Source organism: Somniosus microcephalus, unplaced genomic scaffold (genome assembly GCF_052327205.1).
Source record: "Somniosus microcephalus isolate GS21.2 unplaced genomic scaffold, FLI_Smic_1.0 unresolved_chr7, whole genome shotgun sequence".
Lineage (NCBI taxonomy): Eukaryota > Metazoa > Chordata > Chondrichthyes > Squaliformes > Somniosidae > Somniosus > Somniosus microcephalus.
Genome location: NW_028225185.1, coordinates 28,274,097 through 28,299,269, shown reverse-complemented (window position 1 = coordinate 28,299,269; position 25,173 = coordinate 28,274,097). Strand labels below are relative to the sequence as shown.

The 25,173-nt window shown below is 57.5% G+C and overlaps 1 protein-coding gene across 1 annotated transcript in view; it reads left to right on the top strand.

Moving 5' to 3' along the window:
• Positions 1–13,783, top strand: part of LOC147086684 (centromere protein K-like) — an 86,412-nt gene extending 72,629 nt beyond the window's left edge. The window contains exon 13 of the mRNA XM_085978825.1: positions 13,376–13,783. Within this exon, the coding sequence (XP_085834951.1) occupies positions 13,376–13,409 (34 nt within the window). The 3' untranslated portion in view covers positions 13,410–13,783. The remainder of the gene's footprint in view (positions 1–13,375) is intronic.
• Positions 13,784–25,173: the final 11,390 nt, after the last annotated feature.

Below are 25,173 nucleotides of genomic sequence, written 5' to 3'. Positions count from 1 at the left end.
CGCTCCCTCAGCACCTCCTCTCCAACAGTGCGGCGCTCCCTCAGTACTGCCCCTCCGACAGTGCGGCGCTCCCTCAGTACTGCCCCTCCGACAGTGCGACGCTCCCTCAGCACTGCCCCTCCGACAGTGCGGCGCTCCCTCAGTACTGCCCCTCCGACAGTGCGGCGCTCCCTCAGCACTGCCCTTCCGACAGTGCGGCGCTCCCTCAGCACCGCCCCTTCCGACAGTGCGGCGCTCCCTCAGTACCGCCCCTCCGACAGTGCGGCGCTCCCTCAGTACCGCCCCTTCCGACAGTGCGGCGCTCCCTCAGCACCGCCCCTTCCGACAGTGCGGCGCTCCCTCAGTACCGCCCCTCCGACAGTGCGGCGCTCCCTCAGCACCGCCCCTCCGACAGTGCGGCGCTCCCTCAGTACTGCCCCTCCGACAGTGCGGCGCTCCCTCAGTACCGCCCTTCCGACAGTGCGACGCTCCCTCAGCACCGCCTCTCCGACAGTGCGGTGCTCCCTCAGTACTTGCACTGGGAGTGTCGGCCTGAATGACGGGGTGCGGGTCTGTGGAGTGGCGGGGGGGAATGGGGGGCTTGAACACACGAACTGCTGACCCCGAGCGGAGCCCGCACACTGCGCAGCTCCACGGCTTAGCGCAGGGGCTGTTCTGCAGCGGGCTGCTAACGTGGAAGCCACAGCCTCGAGTCAATCGATGGGTGCACACACACAACAGCCAGCAAGCTGCGTGGGCAGATCCTGTCGCCCGGTAACTGTAATGTGTGTGTGTGTGTGCTGGTTGCCTCAGCAACTGTGAAATCATCTTAAAACACCTCACACTCGCACTCCCCGCCAGCATAATTAAATACAAATGACACTTGCCTCCCCCCAAGCCTATTGACGGCGGGGGGTGGGTTTGAAGGAGGGCGTCCTAGGGGGCAGCCGCTGGTTGTCACCTGCAGCCGTGCAAGTAGTGGAATCAGCCAGAACCATCCCCTCGGCCCTGCCGGTGTTATTTGAGGGGGTGGAGGACGAGATGATTCGAGTGCGAGCAGGCTCGTCTGAAAACGGCCCCTCCGACAGTGCGGCGCTCCCTCAGTACCGCCCCTCCGACAGTGCGGCGCTCCCTCAGTACCGCCCCTCCGACAGTGCGGCGCTCCCTCAGCACTGCCCCTCCGACAGTGCGGCGTTCCCTCAGTACCGCCCCTCCGACAGTGCGGCGCTCCCTCAGCACTGCCCCTCCGACAGTGCAGCGCTCTCTCAGTACTGCCCCTCCGAAGACTGAGCACAAAATCTAGGCTGACACTCGCAGTGCAGTACTGAGGGAGCGCCGCACTGTCGGAGGGGCGGTACTGAGGGAGCGCCGCACTGTCGGAGGGCCGTACTGAGGGAGCGCCACCCTGTTGGATGGGCAGTGATGAGGGAGCGCCGCACTGTTGGATGGGCAGTGCTGAGGGAGCGCTGCACTGTCGAAGAGCAGTACTGAGGGTGCGCCGCACTGTTGGATGGGCAGTGCTGAGGGAGCGCCACACTGCCGGAGGGGCGGTACTGAGGGAGCGCCGCACTGTCGGAGGGTCGGTACTGAGGGAGCGCCGCACTGTCGGAGGGGCGGTACTGAGGGAGCGCCGCACTGTCGGTGGGGCAGTACTGAGGGAGCGCCGCACTGTCAGAGGGACAGTACTGAGGGAGCGCCGCACTGTCGGTGGGGCGGTACTGAGGGAGTGCTGCACTGTCGGAGGGGCAGTACTGAGGGAGCTCCGCACTGTCGGAGGGGCAGTACTGAGGGAGCGCCGCACTGTCGGAGGGCAGTACTGAGGGAGCGCCGCACTGTCGGAGGGCAGTACTGAGGGAGTGCTGCACTGTCGGAGGGGCAGTACTGAGGGAGCGCCGCACTGTCGGAGGGACAGTACTGAGGAAGCGCCGCACTGTCGAAGAGCCGTACTGAGGGTGCGCCGCACTGTTGGATGGGCAGTACTGAGGGAGCGCCGCACTGTCAGAGGGGCAGTACTGAGGGAGCGCCGCACTGTCGGAGGGGCGGTACTGAGGGAGTGCCGTACTGTCGGAGGGGCGGTACTGAGGGAGCGCCGTACTGTCGGAGGGGCGGTACTGAGGGAGCGCCGCACTGTCGGAGGGGCGGCACTGAGGCAGCGCCGCACTGTCGGAGGGGCAGTACTGAGGGAGCGCCGCACTGTCGGAGGGGCGGCAGTGAGGGAGCGCCGCACTGTCGGAGGGGCAGTACTGAGGGAGCGCCGCACTGTCGGAGGGGCGGTACTGAGGGAGTGCCGTACTGTCGGAGGGGCAGTACTGAGGGAGCGCCGCACTGTCGGCGGAGCGGTACTGAGGGAGCGCCGCACTGTCGGAGGGGCGGTACTGAGGGAGCGCCGCGCTGTCGGAGGGGCAGTACTGAGGGAGCGCCGCGCTGTCGGAAGGGCAGTGCTGAGGGAGTGCCGCACTGTCGGAGGTGCTGTCTTTCGGATGGGATGTTAAACCGAGGCCCCGTCTGCCCTCTCGGGTGGATGTAAAAGATCCCACGGCCACTATTGGAAGAAGAGCAGGGGGGAGTTCTCCCCAGTGTCCTGGGGCCAATATTAATCCCTCAACCAACATCACTAAAAACAGATGATCTGGTCATTATCACATTGCTGTCTGTGGGAGCTTGCTGTGCGCAAATTGTCTGCCGTGATTCCTACATTACAACAGTGACCACACTTCAAAAAAAGGTGCTTCATTGGCTGTGAAGCGCTTTGGGACGTTCTGAGGTGGTGACAGGCGCCGGAGAAATGGGAGTCTTGCGTTTTTCCCCGTCCCCCAGTGTCCTCTGTCGTCCCGAAATGTGGCGACTCGGGAATGCTGGGGAGCGGCGCTGCTGTCCAGTCGCCACCCTGCCCAGCGGCTGCGGTCAGGGTCTTGTGTGACCCTCGACCACGCCCGACCGGCACCCGTCGGCTCGAACATGGCGACTCAGAGGGTCCCATGGAGCCACGGCTGGCAACGGGCGCAGAATTTCAACCGGGACTCGAACCCCCCCCCCGATACCCGGGAGCAGAGCTGGCTTGATCTGGCAATGCACTGGCCCCTGGAGATTACGTGTCCTGAAACTGATAATTCTATCTCCTCTCTGGCACGCTCCGCGGCCAGGTGTTCCCGACAAGGGAGGTTTCTTAAAGCACCACAGGTTCTGTGTGGGAGATAGATTAATGGAGGGAAGGCCACAGAGAAAATCACGCAGCACTTCCCCGCCTGTGCACCTCTCTGTCCTTGTCTCATTGCCTCTAATGCTTGCACGCAGACTATCCACACAAAGCTAACCATTGCTTGCTGACTTAGAGGTACTGCACAGGGTTAGATACAGAGTAAAGCTCCCTCTACACTGTCCCCATCAAACACTCCCAGGGCAGGTACAGCACAGGTTAGATACAGAGTAAAGCTCCCTCTACACTGTCCCATCAAACACTCCCAGGGCAGGTACAGCACGGGTTAGATACAGCGTAAAGCTCCCTCTACACTATCCCCATCAAACACTCCCAGGGCAGGTACAGCACGGGTTAGATACAGAGTAAAGCTCCCTCTGCACTGTCCCCATCAAACACTCCCAGGGCATGTACAGCACGGGTTAGATACAGAATAAAGCTCCCCCTACACTGTACCCGTCAAACACTCCCAGGGCAGGTACAGCACGGGTTAGAAACAGAGTAAAGCTCCCTCTACACTGTCCCATCAAACACTCCCAGGGCAGGTACAGCACGGGTTAGATACAGAGTAAAGCTCCCTCTACACTGTCCCCATCATACACTCCCAGGACAGGTACAGCACGGGTTAGATACAGAGTAAAGTTCCCTCTACACTGTTCCGTCAAACACTCCCAGGGCAGGTACAGCACGGGTTAGATAGAGAGTAAAGCTCCCTCTACACTGTCCCATCAAACACTCCCAGGGCAGGTACAGTACAGGTTAGATACAGAGTAAAGCTCCCTCTACACTGTCCCCATCAAACACTCCCAGGGCAGGTACAGCACGGGTTAGATACAGAGTAAAGCTCCCTCTGCACTGTCCCCATCAAACACTCCCAGGGCATGTACAGCACGGGTTAGATACAGAATAAAGCTCCCCCTACACTGTACCCGTCAAACACTCCCAGGGCAGGTACAGCACGGGTTAGAAACAGAGTAAAGCTCCCTCTACACTGTCCCATCAAACACTCCCAGGGCAGGTACAGCACGGGTTAGATACAGAGTAAAGCTCCCTCTACACTGTCCCCATCATACACTCCCAGGACAGGTACAGCACGGGTTAGATACAGAGTAAAGTTCCCTCTTCACTGTTCCGTCAAACACTCCCAGGGCAGGTACAGCACGGGTTAGATAGAGAGTAAAGCTCCCTCTACACTGTCCCATCAAACATTCCCAGGGCAGGTACAGTACAGGTTAGATACAGAGTAAAGCTTCCTCTACACTGTCCCCATCAAACACTCCCAGGGCAGGTACAGCACGGGTTAGATACAGAGTAAAGCTCCCCCTACACTGTCCCCATCAAACACTCCCAGGGCAGGTACAGCACAGGTTAGATAGAGAGTAAAGCTCCCTCTACACTGTCCCCATCAAACACTCCCAAGACAGGTACAGCACAGGTTAGATACAGAGTAAAGCTCCCTCTGCACTGTCCCACCAAACACTCCCAGGGCAGGTACAGCAGAAGCAGAGGCAGAGAGAGAATTGGGAGATAACAAGGCACAGAAATGGACAGAGGAGAGACGACAGAGTTATGGATGGATAGAGTACGGTAGAGAAGGAGAGAATGGGGAAAAGAGACAGGGAGTAACAGACAGAGGGCTAGATCTGTCACCGATTCATAGTCAATAGGCAGGAGGTGAATCAGAAGCAACATTGAAACATTCCAAGTCGGTGACATTTTTAATAAAATTGAGAAACGAGGCACAGGCTGAGAGAGTAAGAGAGAAAGGATGTGGGTAGATGAGGATGTAACAGGTGGGTATTGCAAGCTTGGGGTTTTTAGAAGCTTGTGCAGGGTAGACCGAGGGCGGGAGAGGAGCCCCACGGTTTGGAGGATCCTGAGACAGTCACGGTGAGTCTTGAGGTGAGGACGAGGGAGTGTGTCGGGTGACGGATGAGGAGTTTGGGGTGGGTGGGGTTGGAGCCAGAGAGGAAATTTCAGAGGAGAATGGACCAGAGTTTTAAAACTCACATCCTTGTTTTCAAATTCGTGCCCGGCTTCGACCCCCCTCCCCATCTCTGTCATCTCCTCCAGCCCTAACAACCCTCCGAGATCTCTGCGCTCCTCCAATTCTGGCCCCTTGAGCATCCCCCCGATTTCCATCGCTCCACCATTGGCGGCCGTGCCTTCAGCTGCCCGGTACCCGAGCTCTGGAATTCCCTCCCTAAACCTCTCCGCCTTTAAGACGCTCCTTAAAACCTGCCTCTTTGATCCAGCTTTTGGTCACCTGTCCCTAACATCTCCTGATGTGGTTCGGTGTCAAATTGTGTTTGATAATCGCTCCTGTGATGCGCCTTGGGTCGCTTTACTACATTAAAGGCGTTATATAAATGCACGTTGTTGTATTGGGATCAATAAACGAAGGCGGTGAGATGGAGAGCGAGGGAGATGGGAGGGAAGCAGTGCTGCCCGTGAAATGGCCACTCCACGCACTCTGCAGTTGGCTAGATATTGAGATGCTGATGTGGCTCTAGAGTCACTGCACCTCCACTCACCTGCGGCGAGTGTCTCACCTTCTGACTCCCCACAGCCTCTCCACCATCTACAAGGCACAAGTCAGGAGTGATGGAATACTCTCCACTTGCCTGGATGAGTTGCAGCTCCAACAACACTCAAGAAGCTCGACACCATCCAGGACAAAGCAGCCCGCTTCATGGGCACCCCATCCACCATTTTAAACATTCACTCCCTCCACCACCGGCGCACCGTGGCTGCAGTGTGGGCCATCTACAAGATGCACTGCAGCAACTCGCCAAGGCTTCTTCGGCAGCACCTCCCAAACCCGCCACCTCTTTCACCTAGATGGACAAGGGCAGCAGGCGCAGGGGAACACCACCACCTACAAGTTCCCCTCCAAGTCACACACCATCCTGGCTTGGAAATATATCGGCTGTTCCTTCATCGTTGCTGGGTCAAAATCCTGGAATTCCCTCCCTAACAGCGCTGTGGGAGCACCTTCACCACACGGGACTGCAGCGGTTCAAGAAGGCGGCTCACCACCACCTTCTCAAGGGCAATTAGGGATGGGCAATAAATGCTGGCCTTGCCAGCGACGCCCACATCCCGTGAATGAGTAAAAAAAAGACTTGGAAACGGTGGCGAAGAGTGGAATATGGGAGGAGGTGAACTTTGTGTACGGATGGGACGTTTCTGGAGACTGGTGGGAAGTGGCCTGTTCCTCGCGCTCCGAGGATAGCGAGCTCAGCATTGTGTCGTCCTCGTTGGAACCCGTCTCTCTTTCCCGGCCCGTCGCGCCACCGTCGCTGCGCGGGTCGCCGCCCGGTGGCAGCGGCCTGCTCTCCAGCTTAGAAGGGACGGTGCTTCTACCCACCCCCTCCCACCTCTGCCTCACGTGAGGCCTACGCCCGTGGCCTTCGCTCCCCTCCCCGCCGAGACGAGGGAAGCACCACGCGACGGAGCGAGAGCCTTCTGCCAGGAGGCAATGAAAGCAAGCGCCAAGAAGGCCCGAGCGGCACGTTACCTGGGTGGCGGAAACAGTTGCCGCGGCGACGCCGAGCAGGCCTCTGCTGGGTGTAGGCCGAGGAGCTCCGACCGGAGTTTGAAGACAGCAGGCTTCCGCGGCTTTTAAAAAAGAAAATCATCCTCTGGCGAAGTTAGATAGGACGCATCTCACTCCCTTGCTAAAGAAGTAAACGTCAGATATTTAAACCACAGCACCAAGGACACGGTGAGTGGGGAGCAGAACTTGTCTGTTCTCTTTCTACAAATCCGCTGGACTAGGCCCAAAATTCACTCTTTGAGGGCCCACAGGACCAAAATTCACCCTTTGAGGGCCGGAATTTACTCTTTCAGGGCCCACAGGCCTCGAATACACCCTTTCATGTCCCAAATTCACGCTTTCAGGGCCCAGAAACAAAGAGCCTGAGGCCTTCGCGGCCGAGCCTTCCGGTTAATCCATCTGCTCGCAGATGTGGGGGCTGCTACTCGCGAGCGGCCGAGACGCCCGCCGAGTGAACGTCACATGCCGAAAGGTGTCGCCTCTGGCGTTGGGCAATAGCTCGCGGCCGCTGGGAGAGGGGCAGGATCGGGCCTGCCTTGTCCGCGCGCAGCATTGCCCGTGGGGACAGAGAGGCAACAGAATGCTGTCCGTGCTGGTGGAATCGTATTTGGCCGTGAGGTGATACCATCTTCATGTGGGGGAATCGCAGACACAGACCCGCGTCCCGTCACCGTGCGGGGGGAATCACAGACACAGACCCACGTCCCGTCACCGTGCGGGGGAATCGCAGACACAGACCCACGTCCCGTCACCGTGCGGGGGAATCGCAGACTGAAACCCGCGTCCCGTCACCGTGCGGGGGAATCGCAAGCGCAGACCCGCGTCCCGTCACCATGCGTGGGGATCGCAGACACAGACCCGCGTCCCGTCACCGTGCGGGGGAATCGCAGACACAGACCCGCGTCCCGTCACCGTGCGGGGGGAATCGCAGACACTGACCCGCATCCCGTCACCGTGCGGGGGAATCACAGACACAGACCCGCGTCCCGTCACCGTGCGGGGGAATCACAGACACAGACCCGCGTCCCGTCACCGTGCGGGGGAATCGCAGACACAGACCCACGTCCCGTCACCGTGCGGGGGAATCGCAGACACAGACCCGCGTCCTGTCACCGTGCGGGGGAATCGCAGGCACAGACCCGCGTCCCGTCACCGTGCGTGGGGATCACAGACACAGACCCGCGTCCCGTCACCGTGCGGGGGAATCGCAGGCACAGACCCGCGTCCAGTCACCGTGCAGGGGAATCGCAGGCACAGACCCGCGCCCCGTCACCGTGCAGGGGAATCGCAGGCACAGACCCGCGCCCCGTCACCATGCGGGGGAATCGCAGACACAGACCCGCGTCCCGTCACCATGCGGGGGAATCGCAGGCACAGACCCGCGCCCCGTCACCATGCGGGGGAATCGCAGGCACTGACCCGCGCCCCGTCACCGTGCGGGGGAATCGCAGGCACTGACCCGCGTCCCGTCACCGTGCGGGGGAATCGCAGGCACTGACCCGCGCCCCGTCACCATGCGGGGGAATCACAGGCACTGACCCGCGTCCCGTCACCGTGCGGGGGAATCGCAGACACAGACCCGCGTCCCATCACCGTGCGGGGGAATCGCAGGCACTGACCCGCGTCCCGTCACCGTGCGGGGGAATCGCAGACACAGACCCGCGTCCCGTCACCGTGCGGGGGAATCGCAGACACAGACCGGCGCCCCGTCACCGTGCGGGGGAATCGCAGGCACTGACCCGCGTCCCGTCACCGTGCGGGGGAATCGCAGGCACTGACCCGCGTCCCGTCACCGTGCGGGGGAATCGCAGGCACAGACCCGCGTCCCGTCACCGTGCGGGGGAATCGCAGACACAGACCCGCGTCCCGTCACCGTGCGGGGGAATTGCAGGCACAGACCCGCGTCCCGTCACCGTGCGGGGGAATCGCAGACACAGACCCGCGTCCCGTCACCGTGCGGGGGAATCGCAGGCACAGACCCGCGTCCCGTCACCGTGCGGGGGAATCGCAGGCACAGACCCGCGTCCCGTCACCGTGCGGGGGAATCGCAGGCACAGACCCGCGTCCCGTCACCATGCGGGGGAATCGCAGGCACAGACCCGCGTCCCGTCACCGTGCGGGGGAATCGCAGGCACAGACCCGCGTCCCGTCACCGTGCGGGGGAATCGCAGGCACAGACCCGCGTCCCGTCACCGTGCGGGGGAATCGCAGACACAGACCCGCGTCCCGTCACCGTGCGGGGGAATCGCAGGCACAGACCCGCGTCCCATCACCGTGCGGGGGAATCGCAGGCACAGACCCGCGTCCCGTCACCGTGCGGGGGAATCGCAGGCACAGACCCGCGTCCCGTCACCGTGCGGGGGAATCGCAGGCACAGACCCGCGCCCCGTCACCATGCGGGGGAATCGCAGACACAGACCCGCGTCCCGTCACCGTGCGGGGGAATCGCAGGCACAGACCCGCGTCCCGTCACCGTGCGGGGGAATCGCAGACACTGACCCGCGTCCCGTCACCGTGCGGGGGAATCGCAGGCACAGACCCGCGCCCCGTCACCATGCGGGGGAATCGCAGGCACAGACCCGCGCCCCGTCACCATGCGGGGGAATCGCAGACACAGACCCGCGTCCCGTCACCGTGCGGGGGAATCGCAGGCACTGACCCGCGTCCCGTCACCGTGCGGGGGAATCGCAGGCACAGACCCGCGTCCCGTCACCATGCGGGGGAATCGCAGGCACAGACCCGCGTCCCGTCACCGTGCGGGGGAATCGCAGGCACAGACCCGCGTCCCGTCACCATGCGGGGGAATCGCAGGCACAGACCCGCGTCCCGTCACCGTGCGGGGGAATCGCAGGCACAGACCCGCGTCCCGTCACCATGCGGGGGAATCGCAGACACAGACCCGCGTCCCGTCACCGTGCGGGGGAATCGCAGGCACAGACCCGCGTCCCGTCACCGTGCGGGGGAATCGCAGGCACAGACCCGCGTCCCGTCACCGTGCGGGGGAATCGCAGGCACAGACCCGCGTCCCGTCACCGTGCGGGGGAATCGCAGGCACAGACCCGCGTCCCGTCACCATGCGGGGGAATCGCAGACACAGACCCGCGTCCCGTCACCGTGCGGGGGAATCGCAGGCACAGACCCGCGTCCTGTCACCGTGCGGGGGAATCGCAGGCACAGACCCGCGTCCCGTCACCGTGCGGGGGAATCGCAGGCACAGACCCGCGTCCCGTCACCGTGCGGGGGAATCGCAGACACAGACCCGCGTCCCGTCACCGTGCGGGGGAATCGCAGGCACAGACCCGCGTCCCGTCACCGTGCGGGGGAATCGCAGGCACAGACCCGCGTCCCGTCACCGTGCGGGGGAATCGCAGACACAGACCCGCGCCCCGTCACCGTGCGGGGGAATCGCAGACACAGACCCGCGCCCCGTCACCGTGCGGGGGAATCGCAGGCACTGACCCGCGTCCCGTCACCGTGCGGGGGAATCGCAGGCACAGACCCGCGAGGTTTCCTGCCGTCACAGGAAGCACTGCCCCCACCTCTCATTCTCTCCCCAGGGTGTTGGCTGCAGCCAAGACACAGCGTCACGGAGACATTCCACCGTCCACTACCTTCCCCGAGTGACCGGTCTCCATGCACAAGTCTAAACGGCTAGACTTCGGCATCGTGATTCTGCTCTCGGTCCGCACGTCCTTCTCGACAACCATCATCGGATCCCGCCTTGATCAGAAGCAGCAACACTGAAAGAAAAAAATAATTCGCGTTTCTCCGGCACCTTTCCCCATCTCCTGACGTCCCAAAGCGCTTCACAGCCCATGAAGTACTTTTTTTTCTGAAGTGTGGTCACTGTTGTAATGTCGGAAACGCGGCAGCCAATTTGCACACAGCAAGCTCCCACAAACATCAATGTGATAAATGACCAGATCATCTGTTTTTAGTGATGTTGGTTGAGGGATAAATATTGGCCCCAGGACACCGGGGAGAACTCCCCCCTGCTCTTCTTCCAATAGTGGCCGTGGGATCTTTTACGTCCACCTGAGAGGGCAGACAGGGCCTCGGTTTAACATCTCATTTGAAAGACAGCACCTCCGACAGTGCTGGGCTCCCTCAGTACTGCCACTCCGACAGTGCGGCGTTCCCTCAGTACCGCCCCTCCGACATTGCGGCGCTCCCTCATGACTGCCCCTCCTACAGTGCGGCGCTCCCTCAGTACTGCCCTTCCGACAGTGCGGCGCTCCCTCAGTACCACCCCTCCGACAGTGCGGTGCTCCTTCAGTACTGACCCTCCGACAGTGCGGCGCTCCCTCAGTACCGCCCCTCCGACAGTGCGACGCTCCCTCAGTACTGCCCCTCCGACAGTGCGGCGCTCCCTCAGTACCACCCCTCCGACAGTGCGGTGCTCCTTCAGTACTGACCCTCCGACAGTGCGGCGCTCCCTCAGTACTGCCCCTCCGACAGTGCGGCGCTCCCTCAGTCCCGCCCCTCCGACAGTGCGGCGCTCCCTCAGTACTGCCCCTCCGACAGTGCGGCGCTCCCTCAGTACCGCCCCTCTGACAGTGCGGCGCTCCCTCAGTACTGCCCCTCCGACAGTGCGGCGCTCCCTCAGTACTGCCCCTCCGACAGTGCGGCGCTCCCTCAGTACCGCCCCTCCGACAGTGCGGCGCTCCCTCAGTACCGCCCCTCCGACAGTGCGGCGCTCCCTCAGTACCGCCCCTCCGACAGTGCGGCCCTCCCTCAGTACTGCCCCTCCGACAGTGCGGCGCTCCCTCAGTACCGCCCCTCCGACAGTGCGGCGCTCCCTCAGTACCGCCCCTCCGACAGTGCGGCGCTCCCTCAGTACCGCCCCTCCGACAGTGCGGCGCTCCCTCAGTACCGCCCCTCCGACAGTGCGGCGCTCCCTCAGTACCGATCCTCCGACAGTGCGGCGCTCCCTCAGTACCGCCCCTCCGACAGTGCGGCGCTCCCTCAGTACCGCCCCTCCGACAGTGCGGCGCTCCCTCAGTACCGCCCCTCCGACAGTGCGGCACTCCCTCAGCACTGCCCCTCCGACAGTGCGGCGCTCCCTCAGCACTGCCGACTTCTCTGCCATGGTTTGGGGAAACCGGATTCTGCTGGTGGCAGGTTATTTTTCCTGTCTGCTGAGGGACACAGAGAGAACAGCAGAAAAGTGTTCCAGCCTCCCACACACTCACACTGTCTTCAGAATGTCAATGGAACCCAAACTCCTACTCTTCCCTTGTGCCTCTGTCACCTCTTCCAATAATTTACCCTGTCAAACAATGCGTTGCATCCATAACAGGAGACTGTAGGAAGGGAGGGTGAGGGGTGCAAAATTACACACGCCTTTCACAATGACTCACTCTCTCACACAACAACCAGCTCTGCTGCAAGAGAATATCCATTAAATTAGATGAAAATGCCTGTGCAGATGCCACGCTCCGTATGTGGCCGTACAAGATCGTGGGGTTTGAGCCCTCACCCCAGAGACTCGAGCCCCACAATCCAGCCCAACACCCCGCCACCCCCACTAGGGCTTGCCAGCGACGCCCACAGTGCAGTACTTCCTCAGTACTGCCCCTCCGACAGTGCGGCGGTTCCTCAGTAATGCCCCTCCGACAGTGCGGCGCTCCCTCAGTACTGCCCCTCCGACAGTGCGGCGGTTCCTCAGTACTGCCCCATCCGACAGTGCGGCGCTCCCTCAGTACTGCCCCTCCGACAGTGCGGCGCTCCCTCAGTACCGCCCCTCCGACAGTGCGGCGCTCCCTCAGTACTGCCCCTCCGACAGTGCGGCGCTCCCTCAGTACTGCCCCTCCGACAGTGCGGCGCTCCCTCAGTACTGCCCCTCCGACAGTGCAGCACTCCCTCAGTACTGCCCCTCCGATACTGCAGCCCTCCCTCAGTACCGCCCCTCCGACAGTGCGGCGCTCCCTCAGTACCGCCCCTCCGACAGTGCAGCGCTCCCTCAGTACTGCCCCTCCGACAGTGCGGCGCTCCCTCAGTACTGCCCCTCTGACAGTGCGGCGCTCCCTCAGTACTGCCCCTCCGACAGTGCGGCGCTCCCTCAGTACTGCCCCTCCGACAGTGCGGCGCTCCCTCAGTACTGCACTGGGGAGCGTCAGCCTAGATTTCTGTGCTCGAGTCTCTGGAGTGGGGCTCGAACACATAGAAACATAGAAACATAGAGATAGGAACAGGAGTAGGCCATTCGGCCCTTCGAGCCTGCTCCGCCATTCAATGAGATCATGGCTGATCTTCGTCTGAGATCATAGCTGATCTTACCAGTTCAGTACCCCGTCCCCGCCTTTTCTCCGTAACCCTTAATCCCCTTAGCCTTCAGAAATATATCCAATTCTCTCTTGAAAATATTTATTGAATTAGCCTTCACAGCCCTCTGTGGCAGGGAATTCCACAGGCTCACCACTCTTTGAGTGAAGAAATTCTTCCTCATCTCTGTTTTAAATGATTTGCCCGCTATTTTTAGACTGTGGCCCCTGGTTCTGTGCTCCCCGGCCATTGGAAACATTCTCTCTGAATTCAGCCTGTCCAGGCCTGCCATAATTTTATATGTTTCGATGAGATCCCCTCTCAATCTTCTAAACTCCAGTGAGTACAAGCCCAAACTATTTAATCTCTCTTCGTAGGTCATTCCCGCCATTCCAGGTATCAGCCTGGTGAATCGCCGTTGCACTCTTTCCATGGCAAGAACATCCTTCCGCAGATGGGGCGACCAAAACTGTACACAATACTCCAGATGCGGTCTCACCAGCACCTTGTACAACCTGCTGTCTCGGAGGTCGAGAGTCGGACCCCCTGAGCCACGGCTGACACGCCTCAGGGTGGAAGAGGAGCTGTGCGGGCCTGGCCTGTAATGCAGCCTGTTCTGGAGGCTGCTCACGGTGTTTTCATACTGAGTAACAGGCTGCACGTGGGGAATCTAGTCCAGCTGAAGCCCCGGGGAGCTCACGGCTGTACGCAACTGTATAATTGAGCTGTAATAAGAACCAAACTCTTGGCAAAGCTCTGCGTCCACTGCTTGAAAAGCAATTCTAAAATAAAACTGGCACCGAAATCTAATGCTTATCGATGAATAATTAGGTTTTCTAATTTTAATTTTTTCTTTCATTTGGCCTGTTTCCACGCCCCCTACTCGGGCCCCCTTCTCTCCTGAAGGCACTGACTCTCTCCGGAGAGATACGATTGCTGCGGGGTGGGCCGGGTAGCTCTCTCTCTCTGAGGGAGCGCCGCACTGTCGGAGGGGCGGTACTGAGGGAGCGCCGCACTGTCGGAGGGGCGGTACTGAGAGAGCGCCGCACTGTCAGAGGGGCGGTACTGAGGGAGCGCCGCAGTGTCGGAGGGGCGGTACTGAGGGAGCGCCGCACTGTCGGAGGGGCGGTACTGAGGGAGAGCCACACTGTCGGAGGGGCGGTACTGAGGGAGCGGCGCACTGTCAGAGAGGCGGTACTGAGGGAGCGCCGCACTGTCGGAGGGGCGGTACTGAGGGAGCGCCGCACTGTCGGAGGGGCGGTACTGAGGGAGCACCGCACTGTCAGAGGGGCGGTACTGAGGGAGCGCCGCACTGTCGGAGGAGCAGTACTGAGGGAGCGCTGCACTGTTGGAGGTGCCGTCTTTCGAATGAGACGTTAAACCGAGGCCCATGTCTTCCCTCTCAGGTGGACATAATGATCCCACGGGCACTATTTCTAAGAAGAGCTCTCCCCCGGTGTCCTGGGGCTAATATTTATCCCTCCACCAACATTACTAAAACAGATGATCTGTTCATTATCACATTGCTGTTTGTGGGAGCTTGCTTGCGCAAATTGGCTGCCGCGTTTCCCACATTACAGCAAGGCTCTACAGATGGTGGTAAAAGCTGCACAAAATACTATAGGAATTAAACTAACTGCTGTGCAGGATATCTACCCCGAGAGGTGCCGGGGGAAGGCCCTGAGAATCTTTAAAGAAGCGAGCCACCCCAGCCACAACCTCTTCGCCCTGCTCCCATCCGGTAAGAGATACCGAAGCATACGGCCTCGTACCAGCAGGTTTCGAAACAGCTTCTACCCCCAGGCAATAAGACTCATGAACGAATAATTTATTATTATTTATTACTGTTGTTTTATTTATTATTACTGTATTTCTATTAGTATTTTATCATTGTTATGCCATATTTATTCCAATGTTGGGAGGACTCGTAAAAATCAACATTTCATTGTGCAGTACACACGTCTGCTGCATATATGACAAATAAAAAAATTGGGGAAAAAAACAACAGCGACTGTACTTCAAAAAAAGTACTTCACTGGCTGTGAAGCGCTGAGGATGTTGAGGGCACTGGAGAAACGCCTCAGAGTCAGAAGGTGGTGGTGTTCATCGATACCATTCTTGGAGACACGGGCAACGCCAACCGTCATTAGCTTGCAATTGATCTCCAGATGTCCTTATTGAGACCAGGTGCCCAGCGGGAGCATTAGAGTTACGTGAGGGTGGCTGGCCAGAGTAGCAGCTACTGCCCACCGGAGCGTCGACCAGCCGCGAGCCAAACACACGGGCGGTCCGCTAGTCTTCAAACAAAAATAGAGAAAGAAAAAACAAATTTATAAAACATCGGTGAAATTACAGCAACTTGACATCGACCGCCCACACAATGAATAACACAGCTAATGCACAAAGTGCTGAACGGGATTTCAACTCAGGCTTGCAAACCAATGGGTGACGACACTAATCCTTGACTCCCAATATATGGCTCAGTTGCCCCTCACTCACGTCTCTGAGTCAGAAGGTCATAGAGCCATTGATGCGCTATCAATTACTCATAAAAGACGGAGAGTTAGGAGAGTAACTAAAGGCTTTTATTAGCAAAGAACAGAGCATGCCTCTCGTGGTTGACTGGGTTCCAAGAAGGCAGGGGGCTGCAGGTCAATCACCTTTATACCTGGGCCTGTGTGGGTGGAGCCAGCCGAGACATGTTGAGGCATGCATAGATACAACAGTGTGCAACAACAACAACAACAGTGAATAACAATAACGGTGGTTTACCACATTCACCCCTTGTTTAAAATTGAGTCCGGCGGGGTGAAGTGTACTAAAGGTTCGTGTAAGTAAGTCTATCAGGTGGCCTTGTATGCCGTCCTGATCGTCGTGGTGGCGGCGGTGATGGTGCAGCATCCAACGTTGAATCTGGCGTCTCATTGAGTGGTTGGGTGGTCAATGACGGGTCCTGGGGCTGCGGCATGCCGTCTAGCGGGGTTGGGTTGTGAGTAGTGGTGGATGGCAATGGTAGTGTTTCAGGGGCACCCAAAGGTGCGAGATCTCGTGTGGGGGCTGTGTCCTCCCGCCCGTCCGGGTACGCTACGTAAGCGTACTGGGGGTAGGCGTGGGTAGTGAGGGAGGTGTTTCGGGAGCACCCGAAGGTGCGAGGTCTCGTATGGAGACTGTGTCCTCCCGCCCGTCCGGGTACACCACGTAAGCATACTGAGGGTTGGCATGGAGGAGGCTCACCCTCTCGACCAGGGGGTCCGTCTTATGGGACCTCACGTGCTTCCGCAGTAGGACGGGTCCTGGAGAAGTCAGCCATGTCGGTAATGAGATCCCCGATGTGACTTCCTGGGGAAGGAGAACATTCTCTCGTGAGTGGTAGCATTGGTGGCTGTACAGAGCAGTGACCGAATGGAATGGAGCGCCGCAGGGAGGACTTACTGCCAGCGAGAGGTCGGAAGGCCCTTAGATTTCAAGTTTAAAAGGACTGCCTTCCAGACCGTCGCATTCTCCCTTTCCACCTGGCCATTCCCCCGGGGGTTGTAGCTGGTGGTCCTGCTTGTAGCGATACCTCTCGAGAGCAGGTACTGCCGGAGTTCGTCGCTCATAAAGGATGAGCCCCTGTCGCTATGAATATAGCTAGGGAAACTGAACAAGGCGAAGAGGTCATTCAGACATTTAATGACCATGGTACTGGTCATGTCTGAGCAAGGGATGGCAAATGGGAGTACTCATCAATTATGTTGAGGAAGTACACATTGCAGTCGGAGGAGGGGAGGGGCCCTTTAAAATCGACGCTCAGCCGTTCAAAGGGGCGCGTGGCTTTGATCAGGCTTGCTCTGTCTGGCCTATAAAAATGCGGTTTGCACTCGGCACAGATTTGGCAGTTCCTGGTCATGGTCCTGACCTCCTCGATGGAGTAGGGCAGGTTACGGGATTTGATGAAGTGAAAAAACCTGGTGACCCCCGGGTGGCAGAAGTCATTGTGGAGGTTCTTCAGTCTATCGACCTGCGCGTTGGCGCATGTACCACGTGATAGGGCATCTGGGGGCTCATTGAGTTTCCCGGGCCGGTACAAGATATCGTAATTGTAGGTGGAGAGTTCGATTCTCCACCTCAAGATCTTGTCGTTCTTGATTTTGCCCCTCTGCTTATTATTAAACATAAAAACTACTGAACGCTGGTCAGTGAGCAGGGTAAATCGTTTTCCGGCCAGGTAATGCCTCCAATGTCGCACAGCTTCCACAATGGCCTGGGCCTCCTTTTCGACAGAGGAGTGTCGAATCTCGGGGCCCTGGAGGGTCCTTGAGAAAAAGGCCACGGGTCTCCCCGCCTGGTTAAGGGTTGCAGCTAGGGCAAAGTCGGATGCGTCGCTCTCCACTTGGAAAGGGATGGACTCATCCACTGCGTGCATTGTGGCCTTCGCAATATCTCCTTTTATGAGAGTGAAGGCTGCACAGGCCTCTGCTGTCAGGGGGAAGGAGGTGGACTTGATGAGGGGTCTGGCTTTGTCCGCATAGTTGGGCACCCACTGAGCATAGTACGAGAAAAACCCTAGGCATCTCTTCAGTGCTTTTTGGCAGTGGGGGAGGGGGAGCTCCATAAGGGGGCGCATCCTGTCGGGGTCGGGGCCGATGACTCCGTTCTCCACTACACAGCCAAGATTGGCAAGGCGCTTGGTACGAAACATACATTTGTCCTTGTTGTATGTTAGGTTCAGCCGCTGGGCCGTACGGAGGAATTTCTCTAGATTAACATCATGGTCCTGCTGGTCGCGGCCGCAGATGGTGACGTTGTCTAGATAGGGGAAAGTGGCCTGGAGCGCGTTCTGGTCAACCATCCGGTCCATCTCCCGTTGGAAGACTGAAACCCCGTTGGTGACGCCGAAGGGAACTCTGAGGAAGTGGTAGAGACGACCGTCAGCTTCAAAAGCTGTGTACTGGCGGTCCTCAGCCCTGATGGGGAGCTGGTGGTATGCCGACTTCAGATCAATCGTCGAGAACACCCGGTATTGTGCTATCTGATTGACCATGTCAGATATGCGGGGGAGTGGGTATGCATCTAGCTGGGTGTAGCGATTGATCGTCTGGCTGTAGTCAATAACTAGGCGCTGTTTTTCGCCAGTCTTCACTACCACCACTTGTGCTCGCCATGGGCTGGTGCTACTTTCAATAATCCCTTCCTTCAGGAGTCTTGCTACCTCGGATTTAATGAAGCTCCTATCCCCGGCACTGTAACGCCTGCTTTTGGTAGCGATTGGCTTACAGTCGCGGGTGAGGTTAGCGAACAAGGAGTGGGGGGGACTTTAAGGGTGGAGAGGCTGCAAATGGTGCGCGGCGGGCGATTTAAAAGCTGCTGGCTGCAGACTGTGAGTGGGGGGAGGGGTCCGTTGTATGCTAATGTGACACTCTTAAGGTGGCACTGAAAATCCAACCCCAGTAGAACGGCAGCGCAAAGATGGGGCAGGACCAGGAGTTTAAAATTTTTGTATTCTGTGCCCCTTACTGAAAGGGTCACTACACAGTAGCCACCGACGTCCGCTGACTGGGCTTTGGAAGCCAAAGAGATCCGATGTCGCGTCGGCAGGACCGGGAGAGAGTAACTGCGCACCGTGTCGGGGTGGATAAAGCTTTCCGTGCTCCCGCTGTCAAAAAGGCAGGTAGTGGCGCGGCCGTTTACCGTAATGTCCATCATGGACCTGGACAGTTGATGAGGGAGAGATTGGTCCAGCGTCACGGAGGCCAGCGTATGGTCGAGCGAGTCGATGTGGTCGTCAGATGAGGCGGTGGTTGAGCCCGGGTCCCCCGTGGTTGAAGTTGGAGACGTCCGAGATGGCGGACAAAATGGCGGCGCCCATGGTCCCGATCCCCACGCGGCTGGGGGAGCCCAAGATGGCGAACAAGATGGCTGCCCCCACGGTTCACACGCGGCGCTGCTGGCGTTAGCGGTTTTACCTTTGCAGGCGCTGACATAGTGTCCTTTCTTCCCGCAGCCGGAGCAGGTAGCGTTTCTCGCCGGGCAGCGTGCTCTGGGGTGTTTTGCCTGGCCACAAAAATAACATTTCTGTGCCTTGGACATCGCAGCAGCAGTTGAAGGTGGCGGTCCCATGACCCAAGGTTGTGGCGTCCACGTTGCGGAGCGGTTAGGGGAGAAGGCGTCCATATTCCTGTGGGCCGCATCGAGCGAGAGCGCGAGGGACACTGCCTTTCTCGGGTCCATTTCTCCCTTTTCCAACAGTCTCTGCCGGGAGTAGTCGGACCTTAGACCCGCAACGAAAGCATCTCGGATCAGTCCCTCCGTGTGTGCTGCGGCTGATACTTCTTTGCAATCGCAGTCTCGGCCGAGTATCCGTAGTGCCCGTAGGAAGGCCTCCACCGATTCCCCGGGCTGCTGTCTGCGGGATCTTAAGAGGTGCCTGGCATAGACCGTATTTACCGGGCATGCGTATTGCCCTTTTAGCAGATCGATAGCCGCCGCGTAGGTCGTCGCGTCCTGGATTATTGTATAAACTTGGTGGCTCACCTTTGAGGCCAGGATTTCCAACTTGTTTTCGTCCAGGGTCACAGTTGAGGCTTGCAGGTAGGCCTTGAAGCAACGCAGCCAATGTGCGAATTTGGTAGCCGAACCCGCTTCTTGGGGGTCTAGGTCCAGGCATGTTGGTCTGAGGGCTCGCAGCAGCTTCTGCTGCTCAGCGTTTGGTGCAGCAGCCTGCTGTTCAGCGTTCGGTGCAGCAGCCTGCTGTTCAGCGTTTGTCGACATTTTGTTTTTGCTAATAAAATTGATGCGCTATCAATTACTCATAAAAGACGGAGAGTTAGGAGAGTAACTAAAGGCTTTTATTAGCAAAGAACAGAGCATGCCTCTCGTGGTTGACGGTTCCAAGAAGGCAGGGGGCTGCAGGTCAATCACCTTTATACCTGGGCCTGTGGGTGGAGCCAGCCGAGACATGTTGAGGCATGCATAGATACAACAGTGTGCAACAACAACAACAACAGTGAATAACAATAACAGTGGTTTACCACAGTCATAGAGTTTTACAGCACAGAAAGAGGCCCTTCGGCCCATCGTGTCTGCGCCGTCCATCAATCCCTGTCCAGTCTAATCCCATTTTCCAGCATTTGGTCCATAGCCTTGTATGCAATGGCATTTCAAGTGCTCATCCAAATGCTTCTTGAATGTTGTGAGGGTTCCTGCCTCTACCACCCTTTCAGGCAGTGAGTTCCAGATTCCAACCACCCTCTGGGTGAAAAAGTTCCTCCTCAAATCCCCTCTAAATCTCCTGCCCCTTACCCTGAATCTATGCCCCCTTGTTATTGACCCCCCCTACTAAGGGGAAAAGTTCCTCTTTATCTACCCTCTCTATACCCCTCATCATTTTGTACACCTCAATCAGGTCCCCCCTCAGCCTTCTTTGCTCCAAGGAAAACAACCCCAGCCTGTTTAGTCTTTCTTCATAGCTGAGGCGCTCCATCCCAGGTAACATCCTGGTGAATCTTCTCTGCACCCTCTCCAAAGCAATCACATCCTTCCTATAGTGAGGCGACCAGAACTGCACACAGTACTCCAGCTGTGGCCTCACCAGCGTTTTGTACAGCTCCATCATAACCTCCCTGCTCTTATATTCTATGCCTCGGCTAATGAAGGCAAGTATCCCATATGCCTTTTTAACCACCTTATCTACCTGTTCCGCTGCCTTCAGGGATCTATGTACAGGTACACCAAGGTCCCTCTGACCCTCTGTACTTCCTAGGGTCCTACCACTCATTGTGTATTCCCTTGCCTTATTTGTCCGTCCAAAATGCATCACCTCGCACTTTTCAGGGTTAAATTCCATTTGCCACTTTTCCGCCCATCTGACCAACCCATTTATATCGTCCTGTAGCCTGAGGCTTTCTTCCTCGCAATTTACCACCCCACCAATTTTCGTGTCATCTGCGAACTTACTGATCATACCTTTTACATTCTCATCCAAATCATTTATGTAGATCACAAACAGCAAGGGACCCGGCACCGATCCCTGAGGTACCCCACTGGACACAGGCTTCCAGTCACAAAAGCAACCTTCGACCATCACCCTCTGCCTCCTGCCACTCAGCCAGTTTAGGATCCAACGCGCCAAGGCACCCTGGATCCCATGGGCTCTTACCTTCTTGACCAGTCTCCTATGCGGGACTTTGTCAAAAGCTTTACTGAAGTCCATGTAAACCACATCCACAGCATTTCCCTCATCCACACACCTAGTCACCCCCTCGAAAAATTCAATCAGATTGGTCAGACATGATTTACCCTTGACAAAGCCATGCTGACTATCCCTGATTAATCCTTGCCTCTCCAAGTGGAGACTAATTTTGTCCCTCAGTATTTTTTCCAATAATTTCCCTACCACAGATGTTAGGCTCACTGGCCTGTAATTCCCTGGTTTATCCCTGCTACCCTTCTTGAATAATGGTACTACGTTAGCTGTTCTCCAGTCCTCTGGTACATCCCCTGTGGCCAGAGAGGTTCTGAAAATTTGTGTCAGAGCCCCTGCAATCTCCTCCTTTGCCTCCCACAACAGCCTGGGATACATCTCGTCCGGGCCTGGGGATTTATCCACTTTTTGGCCTGCTAAAACCGCTAGTACCTCCTCCCTCTCGATGCTAATATGTTCAAGTATGTCACAGTCCCGTTGCCCGATTTCTATGTCTACATCGTCTTTCTCCATAGTGAACACAGATGCAAAAAATTCATTTAAAACCCCGCCTACATCATCTGGCTCTACACACAGATTGCCACTTTGGTCCCTAATGGGCCCTACCCTTTCCCTGGTTATCCTCTTGCCCTTAATATACTTATAAAACATCTTAGGATTTTCCTTTATTTTGCTCGCCAGTGTTATTTCATGGCCCCTCCTCGCCCTCCTAATTTCTTTTTTAAGTATGCCCCTGCACTTTTTATACTCCTCTAGGGCTTCCTCCGTCTTTAGTCTTTTGTAACTGCCAAAAGCCCCCCTTTTTTTCCTAATGCATTTTTGTATATCCCTTGTCATCCAAGGTTCCCTTTGCTTGTTGGTCCCACCCTTGACCTTTACAGGAACATGTTGGCGTTGTACTCTCTCTATTTCCCTTCTGAAAGTCTCCCACTGTTTTGATGTGGATTTTCCTATAAGCAGCTGCTCCCAGTCCACTTTGGCCAGATCCTGCCTTATCATATTAAAATCGGCCTTCCCCCAATTTAGAACCCTTATTTCCGGGCCGTCTTTGTCTTTTTCCATGACCACCTTAAATCTCACCGAATTATGGTCACTGTCGCTAAAATGCTCTCCTACTGACCCTTCCACCACTTGCCCGGCTACATTCTCTAGAATTAGGTCCAGTACCGCCCCCTCTCTTGTAGGACTTTCTACATGTTGGCTCAAAAAGCTCTCCTGGATGCACTTTAAGAATTCTGCACCCTCTAAGCCTTTCACACTCTGACTATCCCAATTAATATTGGGGAAGTTGAAATCCCCCACTATTATTACCCTATTATTTTTGCACTTCTCTGAGATTTGCCTACATATCTGTTCCTCTATCTCCCCCTGACTGTTTGGGGGCCTATAGTACACTCCCAGCAAAGTGCTTGCCCCCTTTTTGTTTTTAAGTTCTACCCATATGGCCTCATTTGAGGAACCCGCTAATATATCATCCCTCCTTACAGCAGTAATTGACTCCTTAATTAATATTGCAACACCCCCTCCCCTTTTACACTCCCCTCTGTCTCGCCTGAAGATTCTATACCCCGGAATATTGAGCTGCCAGTCCTGACCCTCCCTCAACCATGTCTCCGTGATAGCAACAATATCGTACTCCCATGTGTTCAACAACAACTTCAGTTCATCCACCTTATTTGCAAGACTCCTTGCATTAAAATAAATGCCTTCCAGCCTTGCCATATTCCCTTTTGCCTTCACATATTTGCTCTGCCTTCCCAGCTGACTTGTTATTTCCTCCGTATTTGGCTGTAAATCACCCCCTACTATAGCTCCACTCTGTATCCCATCCCCCTGCCAAGTTAGTTTAAACCCCCTCCAGCAGTGCTAGCAAACCTCCCCGCAAGGATATTGGTCCCCCTCTGGTTCAGGTGTAAACCGTCTGACTTGTACAAGTCCCACCTTTCCCAGAAGCAGACCCAGTGATCCAGGAAACTAAAGCCCTCCCTCCTGCACCATCCCTTTAGCCACGCATTCATCTGTTCTATCTTCCTATTCCTATACTCACTAGCACGTGGCACCGGGAGTAATCCAGAGATTACAACCTTTGAGGTCCTGCTCTTTAATCTTCCACCTAGCTCCCTAAATTCTTGTCGTGGGTTCAAGTCCCCACTCCAGAAACCCGTGCCCCATCATCCAAGCTGACACACCCCAGTGCCAGCGCTGAGGAAGCGCCGCACTGTGGGGGGGGCAGTACTGAGGGAGCGCCGCGCTGTCGGAGGGGCGGTACTGAGGGAGCGCCGCACTGTCGGAGGGGCGGTACTGAGGGAGTGCCGCACTGTCGGAGGGGCAGTACTGAGGGAGTGCCGCACTGTCGGAGGGGCGGTACTGAGTGAGCGCAGCACTGTCGGAGAGGCAGTACTGAGGGAGCGCCACACTGTCGGAGGGGCGGTACTGAGTGAGCGCCGCACTGTCGGAGAGGCAGTACTGAGGGAGCGCCGCACTGTCGGAGAGGCAGTACTGAGGGAGCGCCACACTGTCGGAGGGGCGGTACTGAGGGAGCGCCGCACTGTCGGAGGTGCAGTACTGAGGGAGCGCCGCACTGTCGGAGGGGCGGTACTGAGGATCGCCGCACTGTGGGAGGGGCGGTACTAAGGGAGCGCCGCACCGTCGGAGGGGCGGTACTGAGGGAGCGCCGCACTGTCGGTGGGGCAGTACTGAGGGAGCGCCGCACTGTCGGAGGGGCAGCACTCCCCCCTCACGTTTCTGGTGAAGATTTTAAGTTGATGACCTTGAACGGAGTAAAACGCCCCCTCGGAGGCAGGCTGGCCTTGGGGAAATTTTACTGGGCACCCCAAACCCTACCAGATGAGTTTGGAGCCCTGCTTAATGCCGGTGTTTCCCGGGGCTCTGAATTGCCCCACCGGCCCCGCCCGCACTTCTCGCTGCTCCTCCAGTCACTGCATTGCTCCGCCCCTATCACTCGTGTTCGCCTCTGCACCAGTCACTGTGTCGCTCCCCTCCTCCCCATTGCTCGTGCTGGCTGCTCCGCCATTCACCGCGCCGCTTTGTTCCCGCGCCATCTCCAGCCGCTCGCGCTTTTCGCGTTGAATTTGAATCCTCAGCACCTCTCTCTCCACTGAGACAGCAAATCCAGGGACCACTGAAACCGATAGACCAAATCCAGGGACCACTGAAACCGAGAGACCAAATCCAGGGACCACTGACACCCAGAGACCAAATCCAGGGACCACTGACACCCAGAGACCAAATCCAGGGACCACTGACACCCAGAGACCAAATCCAGGGACCACTGACACCGAGAGACCAAATCCAGGGACCACTGACGCCGAGAGACCAAATCCAGGGACCACTGACACCCAGAGACCAAATCCAGGGACCACTGACACCGAGAGACCAAATCCAGGGACCACTGAAACCGATAGACCAAATCCAGGGACCACTGACACCGAGAGACCAAATCCAGGGACCACTGAAACCGAGAGACCAAATCCAGGGACCACTGACACCCAGAGACCAAATCCAGGGACCACTGACACCGAGAGACCAAATCCAGGGACCGCTGACACCGAGAGACCAAATCCAGGGACCACTGAAACCGATAGACCAAATCCAGGGACCACTGACACCGAGAGACCAAATCCAGGGACCACTGACACCCAGAGACCAAATCCAGGGACCACTGACACCCAGAGACCAAATCCAGGGACCACTGACACCCAGAGACCAAATCCAGGGACCACTGACACCCAGAGACCAAATCCAGGGGCCACTGACACCCAGAGACCAAATCCAGGGACCACTGACACCCAGAGACCAAATCCAGGGACCACTGACACCCAGAGACCAAATCCAGGGACCACTGACACCCAGAGACCAAATCCAGGGACCACTGACACCGCGAGACCAAATCCAGGGACCACTGATACCCAGAGACCAAATCCAGGGACACTGACACCGAGCGACCAAATCCAGGGACCACTGACACCCAGA